This window comes from Egretta garzetta, unplaced genomic scaffold, assembly GCF_000687185.1.
Source record: "Egretta garzetta isolate BGI_Z169 unplaced genomic scaffold, ASM68718v1 scaffold51, whole genome shotgun sequence".
Taxonomy (NCBI): Eukaryota; Metazoa; Chordata; class Aves; order Pelecaniformes; family Ardeidae; genus Egretta; species Egretta garzetta.
The window spans coordinates 3,811,586-3,826,436 of record NW_009258549.1 but is presented as its reverse complement, the minus strand read 5'-3'; the positions used below and the strand labels follow the sequence as shown (position 1 = coordinate 3,826,436).

At 40.2% G+C, this 14,851-nt stretch overlaps 1 protein-coding gene across 1 annotated transcript in view; it reads right to left on the bottom strand.

Moving 5' to 3' along the window:
- Positions 1-6,307: 6,307 nt before the first annotated feature.
- The window catches only part of TNRC6B (trinucleotide repeat containing adaptor 6B), a 76,072-nt gene continuing 67,528 nt past the window's right edge, over positions 6,308-14,851 (bottom strand). Inside the window, exons 17-22 of the mRNA XM_035903191.1 lie at positions 13,657-13,803; positions 13,301-13,396; positions 10,655-10,879; positions 10,083-10,153; positions 8,137-8,276; positions 6,308-7,165 (exon numbers count right to left, since the gene is read on the bottom strand). Coding sequence (XP_035759084.1) covers positions 6,775-7,165; positions 8,137-8,276; positions 10,083-10,153; positions 10,655-10,879; positions 13,301-13,396; positions 13,657-13,803 — 1,070 coding nt within the window. The 3' untranslated portion in view covers positions 6,308-6,774. The remainder of the gene's footprint in view (positions 7,166-8,136; positions 8,277-10,082; positions 10,154-10,654; positions 10,880-13,300; positions 13,397-13,656; positions 13,804-14,851) is intronic.

The window sequence follows — 14,851 nt, the reverse complement described above, 5'->3', positions numbered from 1 at the left end:
TGATCTAACAGTATCAGTTCCTAACATTGCAAAATAGTAGCAAATAAACTAGAGAACTGAAATGGTGTTTTGTGCAAAATCAATTTAGACAAACCAGCAGATTCTGCGTATGTTGTTTCAGACTCAGGACCAAAGTTGCACTTCAGCAGCATCTGTTGGTTTTTTTGCAGTTTTGGTTTTGTTTTTTTTTTTTTTTTTTTTTTTAGAATCCATTTCAACTGAGTTTTCTTGGCATTACCTCCCTACCCACAAATACATGCATGCATGTTTACAATTAAGAAAGATGCTTCTGCTAGGGGAACCATACCTCTTTAGAGAGAAAAAACTACCCTTTATTCAATCAGGACTCATACCCTGAGATGCTAACCAACCACCATAAAACCAGCATTTCAATCCACTTCAGAAACCTGGATGTTAAGGTGACATGATTTACAGTGAACGTGATATATGCAACACAGATGTTTGCTGCATTGGAAATACAACAGGTCCTCATCTACTACCTTGGCCCTGATCCAGCTAGTGCTTACTTACACAAAGACCCCTTACCCAAGCAGTACTCGCTCATTTAAGGTCAGTAGGACTAATTCACATGAGGATGACTCCTGATTTCCTGGACCAGACTTGGCCAAATTTGGCCATCTCAGATACACATACAGTGCTCCTCTTAAAGGCAACTGGAAAACAATATGCACAAACAGAATTAGAAGCCTAAGAGGTAAACAAAATTAAGAATTAAGAAGGGGAAAAAAAAAAATCTACAGTACTGTTTGTACCAAGACACAGTGGAAGATGTGGCAGCGTTTTTTGGAAGAAAGAAAAGGGAAAAGTTCTAAGGAATAAATGTTTAGAAATTTCATGGCAGGGGGAAAAAAACCAAACAGGCCAACTTGATATAAAAGTTCAACTGTTATTTAATCTTTGAGGTGGTTATGCCAGCCAGTTTGTTGAAAACATCCTGTTTATCTTGCAGAAGAAAAACACACTTGGCTTAATATTCTTGCTCATTACATAAGCCACTTAATTTGAAGCAAAATAAAAAACTTGTATGAAAAACCTGACACCTTATGATTGGAAAAAAACCCCAAACCAACAAAACCCTCACTCTTAAGACTGCTGGGCAAGTGTCCAGGTAACAGCATAAAAACACTGGGAAAAGACGGCAAGTCTTCCAAAGTACATGGTATTAAAACTGCTTTCCAAAGTAAATGTCAGATGTCTCAACACAGGTTTCTGAGCTGTACCCCACCTTTTTCTTTTTTTGCTTGATAGACTTTGCTGTCACTGCTAAAATGAAATACTCAAATGGAGCAAAGAATTACCAAACCCATTAAAAAACCCCCTCAGCTTGATACACACTGAGGAGTGAGGTAAGCAAAGTGGCTGGTAACAAATGGATACTTGCTTAGAAGACTGCTAAAATGTATTTTTTAATGAATTAAGCACTGAAAGATTCAAAACCAGGAATGCTGAAACCACCTGTAAAGTACGTATATGTTTAAAATGTATAACCTGGAAAACCAAAAACCAGAACAAAATGATAAAAAGAGTTCTATTTATCACTGGAGAAAGTCAAAAATGTTTTTTGGTGAAAGATGGCATGTTTGATTTTCAGCTGGAAAGAGATGCCCATAGCCTATTCCAAGATGTGCTTTCCCCAGCCAATTTTCCCTACCTTCTTTGTCAATATTCTTAAACAAGATGCTGCCACTGATTCCTTCCCTGCAACAGTTTTGTAAAAGCCCAGAAGTACCCTAACATCAATTCCTGCCGACTTTCCCCTGTTATGAGCTCAAATAGTAGCAGAATATTTACAACATTAAGCAATGGTTGTCCCCAGATGAGGAGTCTGGTTAGCACAATGCTCAGGAATCACTTGCAATGGTTTAGGAGTGCCATGACTTTGCCATAATAGCAACATCATGGATTAGCTACATATAAACTTGGAGAGGAACAGAACTGTCAACTGTAGTTGGATAATAGTGAGATTAATGTGGCTTTAACAATTTAGTAAAACTATCACCGAGGAGACAGTCACTCACGTTTGCAGCCCTGCATGTTTAGAGAAAGGAGGAGCAGACTGTTGTACTACAATCGGTTTGGACCCAGCAGGCTGCTGAAGCTCCAGACTGTCAACCCGTGATCAGTCAGTCACAACCCACTTCCAAGTGACCGTCAAGTTCCTGGGCTCTTTCTGACTAAATCCTATGGTCTCCTCTCTTTTCGGACACTGCTGATTTGATAAAACACAGCCTCTAGCAAAGCACTCAAGAAAATTTCTCCGTGAAATAAAAAAATAAAATAAAATCCCAAACTCCCTAAATAAACCCTCCTCTACTGGCCCATGACAGGATTTCTTTTTTTTTAAAGCGATTATTATAAATGCATTATTTTCAACACACACGTATACACTCAGATGTACACGCAGCGCAACATGAAAACACTGGGCAACTGATATGAAAAGGTCAGAAATTTGGCATATTTTTTTTTTTAAATAATAAATTCTCTCAACTACTGTTACGTAACTCATTGCACAACATGCTTACGCAGGATGCTCTTTTTCCTTAAGAACAGGTACATTTATTTCCATGAAGTGGCTATACTGCCTCACCTTGCCTCATCTTCCCTCCCTTCCCCTACTGTAGGGCATGTGGGTGCATGTAAAAAGGCACTAGTGTGGTTTTTGTGGTTTGAGCCTGGCCATTTCAGGCGGAGTAAGCCCCTGACCCTTAGAGCTGGGAGACAGAAGGTGGCCATCCCAACACCGAACTCTGAAGTTCAAGACTGTAAGCCCTGACAGCCAGCAGCAATTGGGTGAACAGAAGAGTTTAACAGGTTATTTCCCTCATATAAAATTAAACAGAAAGACTGGGAGGTGGGGTGGGTGAAGAAAAGCAAGCAGCAAATCTCCAAGTGGGGAATAAAACTGACCAAATAGCTGAGAACAGGAAAGTTGATTTCTGATGTACATTTTACTGACATTTTTCCATATTCTCTCCTTTTTCTGTACTGAAAAAGGCAGGGAAACAAAACTACTGCATTATTGAGTATTCTGACAGCACTGGTTTTCTTTAGCACTACTTAAAAGTGGTTTAAAGAAGCACCATCATGTATTTCCTGCTAGCCACCCTAATCGAGGACTCTTTCAGTTAAACTATACTGCATTTTAGTTAGGTTTATAGTTTCACTTTGTTTTTGGAAAGGTGCTTGGAAGAATATTTTCATTTAGTTTCAATCAAGAGGGAACAAAGTGATAGATTTCCATTCACGCACTTCTCTTCTCCATGCAACTGCACACGTCTGCGTGAGTAACAAAGCACTATAAATGATAACCCTTCTTCTCCCACAACTTGTTTAAGATTACAATGAATTTCTGTTGCTGATATTGAGAAGTTTTCTTAATGTATTTTAATTTATACACTCTTTAAAATTCTTGATCCCCCGCTTGACAGTAACATTTGGAGATTTTTCTTTTTTTCTTTTTCTTTTTATTTTTTTTTTTAGCATTTTTATTTTAAAGTAAAAACTTTCAAACATTTTGACGATTCAGGAACTTGTAAAAGTTTATCAACAAGAAACAGCCATCTATCTAGGATAAGGTTAAATAAACCATCTTCAAAAAACTGGCTTCCTACCCTAGAATTCCTGAGAATGCTTGCAAATTTAAAGCAGGAAAATAAAATGTTAAAATAAAAACAAAAACACTGTTAAATGCTCCCAGAGTTAGTCTTCATCTAAAATATATATATGCACTTTTTGGTCTTTTTTTTTTTTTGTACGTTTTAATTTTTTTCCCTTTAAGCTTACAATGGAAGAACAATTTAGCTTTTCTTTTTAAATATTTCAAATCCCTCATTATGTCTTGTAAACAAGAGGGGCTCTAGCACCCAGCTTTCACCATAGTATCGCAATGAACTCAACTAGCCCAAAGTGCAGGAAAAGGGACCTTAGGGCAGGTTGGGAGAGAGAAGTGAGGGTGGAACACAGCAATGAACCAGCATGTATGTAGCAAATCATGTGACAGAACGGATACTGGCTTACTCGGGCCAAAGGTGCTTCACTAGGAAGTACTGCTGGCACAGGACTTTTAAGAACCCGCTCTGTGTGTCCAAGCGCAGCTGGTCTTCAAGCAGAGACTAGCAGAAACAAAGCTTTATGGATGTGTGCACGCGAGGGGTGCTAGCTAGCAGGAGCTGGAAGAGAGCATTTTGCTTCTTTGTGCATGGTGGGATGGATGAAGGAGGAGACATAGAAAAGTATATTCAGAAGGGGCCAGAGTATGCTGCACACTCCAGTTTACTAAACAAACAGAAACCTACTCGTACTTTTTGTCACATAACACTTTGCATACGAATCTACAGGCATGTGTATATGCAGCATTTCCCTCAGTCAGTCTTCCTTGTGACATTGGGTTTACATAGAAAGGGCGAATTAAAAAAAGCCACACAACTCCCTAGCCCTTCCCTCCCACCCCCAGCACGCAGGCATACACACACACGCGCGCACACACACACACACCCCCCTACATTATTTGAATCTGCTTTTGCTTCTCCCCACCCAACCCACGCTTAAGAATTAAATGTATTAGACATTGTCGCATCCTTCAATGAAAACGCTGAAGAAAGAGACTCCCCTATCCTACTCCCCCAGGTAATAAAGCCTGAGCACTGCTCCCGCTGAGGGCTGGAATGGACAGGTATGTGCTGGTACAGAATGTCGGCACTTTGTTACGACAGTATAACAGCTAGACAACACCACATGGAAGTCCTAGCACTTATGAAAAAAGTACCGCCATCTCTCTTCCCTCTTCTCCCGGCCCTCCCCCCCACCCCCGCCCCAAGACTTCCCACTTTGTGTCAAGGGATGTTCCTTCAAGACTGCTACAACTCTTTTCACAACAGGTCTTAAAAGTTTTGTTCCCAGCGCACACATGCACGCACACACTGGCTATCACTGTGGATCATGGGTCACCCCTATCCTGCCCAGAGTACTACTACACTGATGCTAAAAAAAACCCAAACCTTTCCTTAAATACAGAAATTAAAAAGCAACAGTACAGAAAAAGTAAAAACAAAAAACCAAAAAGGTGCAATACTTTTTTTTAAAAAAAAAAAAAAGTCTTTGCTAGTTATATACCTCCCTAAGCAAAACCACGTACACAGGAAAAAACACAACACAGAGAAACAAAAGGAAACATTTGAAGTACACACTGGTTTAAGAACATTCGTAAGTAAACGTTTCTGTCAGTGATGGTCTGGCGCTGTAATACACCAAGGCCTGGCACAGGTAACGCTCACCATGAAGGACGCAGAAAGGAGTTAAGCTGCATGTGCTTTCAGGAAATGAGGCAGGCCGGCCAGCGACGTGCTGACACCATTTAGTTTTTGTCAGTTTTAATACAAGCAGTAAATCAATTAAAATGCTGATTTGGTTGGGCTGGACTTTCAAGATTTTGATGGATTCTCCAAGAATGAGTATGGGTGCCTATTTGTAGGTTGGGGAGAAGAAAAGAAACACTTTATTTTCTTTTTTAAAGGTACTGGAGCTTGTGAGAGACTGAATAAGAACATTTGTCTTAGCCGCACAAAAAATGGCAATGTCTTCTTTCCTTCTCTTTTCCCCTCGTTGGAATAAAAAAAAAAATGGCTTGCATTATATAACAAACATTCTAGGGTTCACTCAGTACAAAACCCCCACATGCAGACATAAATAAATAAATACACTGCTACTCAAAAAACAACATTGGCTCCCCTCTCACCAAATCCTTTGGATATGGCAGTGTTCTGCTCTACCACAGGGTTAGAACAAGGGCTAGGAAGCAATTATCCACTCAGTATGATCTGCAGACTTGAGATAGCACCCTGCTAAAATGAATTTAAAAAAACCTACTGACAAATTTTAATCCAGCCCAACTGGATTCTGCTTCAGCCACAGGGACTCCACCATGCCTGCCTTGTTTTCAGAATCAAGACATGCAGATGGCCAGCCAGCCCGTAGACCATCAGCAATGCAGCGTTTCAAGATTATATATAGAGAGAAAAAAATGCACACACACGAACATGTGCACACGCACTCACACAGAAACAAGCACACGTGGGCAGTTACATGTGCCAGAACACACTGGTACTTATCAACCAGCCAATCACAAAGTGTTGGTTTTTTTGTTTTGTTTTTGTTTTTTTTTTTCTTTTTGTTTTGTTTTTTTTTGTGGGTTTTTTAATTTTTTTAATTTTTTTTAAATTTTTTTTTGTTTTTAAAGTGAGGCTCCGTCAAGTCTTCCCTCCCCCCCCTTTTTTTTTCTTTTGAACCCCTCCCTACCCCAACCCAACATGGTAGACCTAAGGACGGAAACACACCCAGTGCAAACAAAGTTAAAAAGCTATTTTTTCAGTATATATGTTTCTTAGCAACAACTTCCGTATAACATGAAAAAGTGAAAAACTAGAAACTAATTTTTTTAATTTTTTGTGTTTAAATTTAAATGGTATGTGTACTTGCTTCACATTGTCTTTCTAAGTTGGCGTTCATGATTCAAGTATTTCAAGAGTGATATGTTCTCTTTTTGGATTCATATTCCAAACGAAAAAACTGAAGTTATATAAGGGAGGCAACTATGTGCTCAGACAGTCTGTCAATGACCCACCTTTTTTTTCTCTCTCCGTTTTCTTTTTTCCTTTTATAAATGTATTTATTGCAAGTTGAAAAAAACGAAAAGGTCAAGTTAGTGCTGCTGCTGTTCCAAAAAAGGTCACGAGGTCAGAGTTGAAAGTTCTAAGTTCAGATTGAATCCGACCCTCCTCCCAGAAGGTCTCCAGGTAGTAAGGGAGCAGGGCTGCCCATTCTGTGTGGATCCTCTACGCTTGGGACCCCCCACAAGCTTGAAGAATAGTTTGGGGGCCCCCACAATGAAGCGCCAGTGAGATCACCCCCACTGCTGCTGCCGCCGCCACCACTGCTCCACTGCCCAAGCCCTGTTGACCCACCAAAGAGATTCAAAGCAGGTCCAACTGGATCTGTCTGGTTCTGTCCTGTCTCCAGGGATTGCCAGCCTGCTGTGGGTGCACTTGGGGTTGCTGCAGGTGTAGGGGGCTGAGCTTGTGTCAGAAAGCGACTAACCTCTTCATCTGTGGCAAACTCAGCCAGGATGGTAGTGTTTCCCAACACACACCTAGAAGACAAGATACATGGAAGAAAAAAAAAAAGTAATTAGAGCTGGAAGGTAAGGGCAAGGGATTCAGAAGGCATGGCAACACCACTATTAGGTACCCAAACCAAAGGAGACAGCAGCTTGCCACAACAGAGGGAGCACAGAAAACTTCAGCTGTTCTTGGCAGTAAAACTGACTCAAAGCACAAGAACTTCCACTTTATAAGGGGGGGTGGTGGGGAACACAGCCCAAGCCAACCAACTCACTCCCCCCAAAATTCAGTTGTTATGCCCACAACAAAAGCTTTCTAAATTTAAACTAAGGTCCTCAACATTAACACCAAGAGCAGTAACAACGTCTATACAGTGTAGCTAAAATGGTAAATGCACATATGCCGCCTTTCAAAAACAGAGGAATAACAGGTTAAAAGCCTATGAAATTCAGGATATGATAAGTATAGTTCATAAGTTTTCACCGAGTTTAAGGGCTTACTCCATGACCTCCCGCCCCCTCCCCCCCCAAGATTTTTGTCTCAAAACCTCTCACATTTTCAAAACATACCAGAGCCACAGTCAGTTCCAAAAAGCTTAAGAACAGGAAACCTAAGATCTGCAGCTTTTCAAGTAAGCTATTTCAGGTGTATCTCAAAACTGTAACAGATTCCCACACACTTGGGTTACACATACAAGATTGATTTTCATCTGAAACAATTCACAAGGTTTTATAAAATGGCCGAAATTGTACAGAAAGGTGCATACTGGTCACAATTCCATCCTATTTGCACCCTCTTAGTTCTCTATGTGCCAGTTTGAGCCAGCAATTAAAGTAACACAAACAGAAGACGTCTTTGTTTCTCTTCTTCCTCTGTCAATGAATGAAAGATTCCCGTCCAACCATGATACTTGAAATGAGATTCCAAAGCACAGCACTGGGCAGACGTTTTGTGTTCATGACCAATGTAGTGACAAAGAACAGACACAGGGACTGCTTACATGTGCAGTGCAGTCTGGGCCTTGGCCGCCTCCTGTTTGGTGTTATATCGGATAAGGGCGGTGCCCTGGGTCAGGTTCAGATGGAATGTCAGCAGTGGGCCATGCTGCATGCAGATCGTCCTCAAGGTTGACCCATCAATCTGAGGAAGAACAGCCAGGATAGAACAGATGTTTGTAACTATGTCTCCAAATGAATTGCAACCCTAACTTGTCTCAGTAATTAAAACATAATCTGCTCTCAGAAAGGAAAACCAGTGAAAGCAGTGAGAAGTAAGCAAAGGTGACAGGATTTAATTTTCAGACAATCAGTATGCCTTGACTACTCAGAATTACAATGACTTTGCTGTATGGAATCATCTGACTTATCTTTCCTGCTCACTTGTAGCTTGAGTCCAGTTTTCCCCATCCTACTCAGTTTCTTAAATTGCCACTATCCTTATGTTGGCAGGTCTTCCAGTAATTATTTACAACTTGTGCTTCTCACCATCTTCAGCTGGTAGGATTTGCACCAAAGGAACCAGAACTTGTTAGTCTCCAGCACTCTTGATTCCAGTATAATTTAGATCAACCAGTACTTAGAAGTTCTTTGCAAAACTGGAAATATCACCTCTACAATGAGGGTTTTTTTAAATTTATTTTGGTGCTCCTTTGTCTTTGTGGTTTATGAAAAAGTCAGTCACAGAAACAGTCAGTGATCTTTCTGCCAAACCCAGCAACGTTCATTCCTCCTGAACTAATGTTTTCACAGCAATTGTTGCCTACATTCCTTCTTGCAGCAGTAACAGCTTGTTACTTACCTCCAGTAACTGCTGTTCTCCAAGATGCTCTGTACAGACAGATTCCATTCCTGGTATGCCACAGGAACATGCACACACGAATGGGATCCATATGTGCAGATACTTAAGGAAGTGCTACTTTCTCCCTCTCCCTTCCCCCCCATATTATATAATACAACCTCAAATGAGGGAAAATGAAGTTGTGCGTGGGGTACGAATACGGATGAAGTTAAAATAGAGAAACTTGAAGATACTGTTCCTGAATCCACCTTAACCTTTAACGCTTCCTTCTCTCTAGCATACTGGCCTACAATGAATAGAGGATTTGTTATGGAAAAGAATTACATTCTGCTTCCTTCTCTTTTCTGTTAACTTAAATGCCTCCAAAATATATTCTTCTTCCATTAAATGACTCCTAAAGGAGTACTAAACTACCCTGCACAAGGGAGACTTAGAACTGCGCCTCTTCATCACACCACTGCTGTTCTCTTCACATCAAGTAAACCAGTCTTTTCTATGAAAGGAGCACAGTTTGCCATTTTGGGTGATCTGAAGGAGACCTTAGTTCAGGGAGCTCTCTGTCTAGACCTCAGGGCGCTGCTGATAATCATATAGGCTTTTCCTAAGCCTTGAATACAGACTAATTGGGATTGCTGAAACCAGGATCTCCACAGAATTCATTTTGAATAGAAGCAAGCTCTGAGAATACTTGCAGGAATAACCTAACTAAACTGTTTTTGGCAGGAGTGCTGGAAACATTCTGTGGTTTCACTATGGAAACACCAAAGTGAAACCTGGCAGTTACACCAGCTTATTGACAACATCCCAAAGAACAGTTTCTTTAACAGCTATAAACCATGCCACATTATGGTCATGCAACTTACCCTCACTTCTAAGAAAAATCTTTCTGTTCCAGTAGTTTTTTTTGAAACTAAGTAATGGAAGGTTATGATGGGTCATGTAGCAGAACCTGAATATCTTAAAGTTAGCTGAAGAGATTACAATAGAAAAACCAATCAGACTGCAGCCCAATTTAGTAAAAAGACATCTTGTGTATGCTGAAAAATCTGATTTCGTTAGATTTTACTCGAAGAGAAACAACTGAAGAATACACAATTTTGTATCTTGCTAAAGCAAACAAGTTCCCAGAGACAACCACCACAAAAATACCTGTGGAGTGAGATTGTGAAGAACCAGCCAGTAGCTAGGACGAACTGAGCCACCATCACTCCAAGTAGATGCTGCAAATTAGAAGACAGAGCAATCAAGACAGATTTGATATGAAGAAAGCCATCCTTCTTTACAGTCAGATCTTTCAATCTCAGACAAATTCAGCATTATCAGCCCTGCTAACACATGAAAGCCTCATCTCCAGTCCTGAAATCAAAACCACATCTTTCCTCACATTTCACATCAAGATTCACTTTTTACTAGGCTTTATCTTCGAGGAGTTTCCCACCCACAGAAAGCATCCAGTCTTGAAAAGGCCCCATGCAGTAGGTATTCCCTCCTGGCAGCTCCCAACCCTCTTCAATTATGCCCTGCAAGCAGGGCCTGGGAAACCACCCCCTACCCCCCCTCACCCTCCACCCCAATTACTGACAGTAAATTTCCATTTCAAGAAGGAACTTTTTTTTTCCTTTTACCAGACAACTGCAACTTTCTTTCCTCCAAACCATTAGTGCCGTAAAACGTACACTCCTCAGGTCTGATCAATGGTGCTATCAGTTGATTCTTCTCACCAGAGGCAAGCCTTGAGTCCTGTGCCCCCCAGCCCCTGACCGATCGGGATGCTGTGCTGTTCCATGGAGATGATGGTTTGGGGTTGGTCAGGCCAGGAGGCGGGCGGGGCAGCCCTGTAGTGTTCCTTGAGGAAATATGGTTTTTCCACATCTTGTTGGAGAGATGAGTGGGATTGTGTCCTATAGGGTCTGGGGACCATGTTGATTTGTAATCACTGAATTTTGCTAGAAGATGAAATAAATTGTACGTATTAGAGAAACTTATGAGATTCAACTAGCTGTTAACTGGACTATCACTGTAAACCCTTTGACTGCATTTGTATTGGAGATGAGCACAAAGCGCAGAACTATACAACAGTTAATTTACCATATCAGAAAAAGCCATGCTACATGTAAGTTAATCTTTGCCTATGTTATATATGCCAGCAAAAAAAAAAAAATCCCTAGATCATTTATGATAATATAACCATATGTTCAATCATTAATAAGATAAACAGCAATTTTTGTGTCCACACTACATTTGATTTAAGAATTTCTTACAACTTTGGGCAAGACTGACCTTAAATGAAACTGAACTTTCTTCAGGCCATAAACTTGGAGAGAACTGAAACGAGTATTTACGACTCTTGGTCTACTAAGCTAATGCTACCTCCTAAAGATGTCCTCCTACAAGATTAAAGCTTTCTCATGAATCACAAATTTCATACAGAGTTGACACAGTGGTAACATGTAAAGGCAGCCACTCAGCTGTGTGACAACTGGACTTTTAAAGAATCTTGATAGCACATGTTCATTTCTTTACTAGAAAGCATTACCAAATGCCTATTAGAAGTTAAGACCAATAGTGGATATGCCTAACACATTATATGAAGTCCAATAGAAAAATTAACACGCTCCCCAAACCATCACTATTGGTCATGAATATTTGGGAGTTCTTCCTAAACCAGTTTTCCTTAAGAAGGTAGACCATAAATTCTCCCACACCTTCTGACACCAAGGGACATGTATCAAACCAAAACCAACCCAAAAGTCAAAACTGCTCGAGTAATTTCTTTTTTCCTTGTTCTGTAATGAGAACCAGTCAACACAGACAGGGCAATCTAGGGGAAAAGGCGCTTATGTCATCAATTACCTTAATCATTAGTTATCTTAATCATAACTCACGTGCGTGTGTGCAAATGTATGTCTTAAGGTCTATTCACTAACAAAAGGTAGTAAGTGACTTATTTGAAACAAAGGGTAAAAATCCAGGTTTACAATATGCCAGCATGTTACAAAAATAAGACATTTGGGAATCAAGACCATAAAGCTTTCAGCAAGTAAAAGTGTGCTTCGTTTTACAGTTGGATCAGTGTATTTGCACAACAGAATAACTGTCAATAGTAAGCAGGTTTCAAGCACTAACCTATGAAAGTGCTTAAAAATCTGCTTTTGCTAGACTCAGTTTGTTTTACAGCTATGTGAATTCTAAATCTCTAATTCAGATGACCTGCTTTCTGGCTGTAAAACACTGGTGTGTAGTTTAAGCAAGATGAGCAGAAGGTATGTGTGCCAGGCAGTGGTCTAGTTTCCTCCACTCAACTATGACTTCAATAATTTTTTTCTCTCTTGGGTGTTTCTTATGTGCTAGACAAAAATTAATCAGAGGTACAAAGCTGATACATATCATTCCTTTCCCCAGGCTATGGAAGAGAAATCTTTTACGTCATTGGAATGCTGCATACACAAATACTGCTTCAAACGGAAGTCACCCCACAAACTGGCAACAGGAACACTGTTTTTCTTGAGGGCTAAATAGGATTTTCAACACATTTTGTGAAGATGCTGAGATAACCTATGAAAACAGCTTTTATTCAGTAAGATGCAAAAACCTTAAAGTTTGGGCCAGATGCAGCTCTCAGCTATGTTCATCACTTCTGCTATTTACACACAATTCTTCAGTTTTAAGTAGCTGTCGAGATTATGTCTTCTCTTGAGAAAACTCTGACATTTGTAAGAAGTTCAAAATCCAAATGGTTTGTCTGGAGCAAGCATTTCCAGCACCCTTCTCAGAAATGTGTACAGAGACCATTTTTCACAAGAAAGCTTTGAAGACCTTCTTACCAAGGATCTGAGATAGATAAGCCAGAGGACTAAAAACCCTGTCTCTCTTCACGTTTCAGGGAATGAAGAGCGCTATAAAAGGTGAAGCAAAGATGCTCCCTTCACAGCACTCCAATATGCTAAAGTTAAAATGAATAAAATCACTCACCAGTTATTATTCTAATTCCTTAACTCATACACATAGGAGCAGGTACATTTAAGAACTTACGACAGTCCCTCAGCCCCTTACACGTCACAGACCGTGCATGTTTTTTTCCCCTTTTTCATCTGCTGCTCACTGCTACCCTATTCTTTAACTTGCATAGCTAAGAGTTTTGTATTGGGGGGGTGAGGAAAGGCAGAGGATCTTAAGTCTATTTTTTAAAGCAACCACAAGAGAATTTTATCATCATGAGGAAAACTATCTCATCAGCCACTCAAATCTTGACCTCCAAGCTTCCTTTGAAATCACTGAGAGACTAAATATTCAAAGTAGAACAAGAATGAGGAACTAGTGAATAAATGGAAAATGCTTTGTCCAGCTAAGTTTTGGAGCCTGCATACCTGAAGTGCTATGAACGTTGGTGAAGGAATTGTCAGAGGCACTGTAGGGCCAGGCACCAGGTGAAGGCAGCGAGGTGTTGAGGGAAGAATTAGACCCTATCAAAGGGAAAAGGAGAGAGAAAGAAAAGAGTAGGCCAATTTCACAGAGTTTCTGTAATACCATTAAACCTCAAGAGAACCACGATTATGTACCAATGCCAAGCTTTCACGCGATACACAGCCACGGTGCAAAGGCACACAGGCTTCCTTCTTAGTCAAATACAATAGACTGCTACCCTGTTATGACAGGAACATCAGAATATTCTCGAATATCAGAATTACTTAAATAATCACATACCAATTGTTCTCTGTTTTACCTGTGGTGTTGTCCCGCAGAAGTTGGTGGTCAGTATCTACAATGGGAGATGTGGCTGTCCCCCCCAGCACACTTCCAGGGGTCACATAGGGGTCAGATTCAGGGTCAATGTTTTGTATACCTTTCCATGGCACTCCTGGTTGGAACTCTGGGACAGGAAGGAAAAAGGAATTAGATGCAAATGGGGCAATGCCATTTACTGGGAATAACTGTTGAAGGTATTTAGGAGGGTAAATAATTGTATTCTACACTGTTCCTCAAAAAAAAAAAAATCAGGCTTTTCTTAATAAAAATCGCTTTCACATTCCTTTTTTAACATATTCCACAGCACTGTTGCTAGTGCCTGAATACAAGTCTACATTACAAAAAAGTGGTGCAAGTGCATATGGTATTCCTTTGACTATTCCTGTTTTACTACATTGAGATGAGGCTTCAACAGTTTCGCCCTTCCTTAACACATTATGTATTTTTTAAGATCTATAAGATTATATAAAATTAGATTCTTCACACAGACTTTGTGTGTGTGCAGAAATCTTTCTCAAAGAAAAGCTACATACCTTTACAGTTTGTAAACAAAACATTTGACACTTTACACTGTAGGTACACAGGTGCTTTATACATCACCTATCAATATTGAGGTAATGCTCAGCTGACATAGAATCATAGAATCATAGAATGTTTAGGGTTGGAAGGGACCACTAGTGGTCATCTAGTCCAACCCCCCTGCAGTGAGCAGGGACACTGCTAACTAGATCAGGTTGCTCAGAGCCCCATCCAACCTGGCCTTGAATGTTCCCAGGGATGGGGCCTCCACTACCTCTCTGGGCAACCTGTTCCAGTGTTTTACCACCCTCATTGTAAAAAATTTCTTCCTTACCTCTAGCCTGAACATGCCTGTGGTAAAAGCAATGTATATACTCACTGATGTTCTTCATGCTTCACAATGAGACAGAATATACCTATCATGCTTTAGTTTTCTTTCAACTATAGCTCCAGGCATGCCAGATTTCTAAGACAAGAGGTTGAGTTATATGAAGTATGAAGATACAAAAACACTAGTTACTGTAAGAAAGATCAGTAACTTGATTCCTTCTCTGAGTAGATGTTTGATGAACAAATGCTGTGATCAACTTCAGAAGCAGTGATAAGAAAGTAACACTGCCCAACACAGAAACATGTAAAAAAGCTTCAGATAC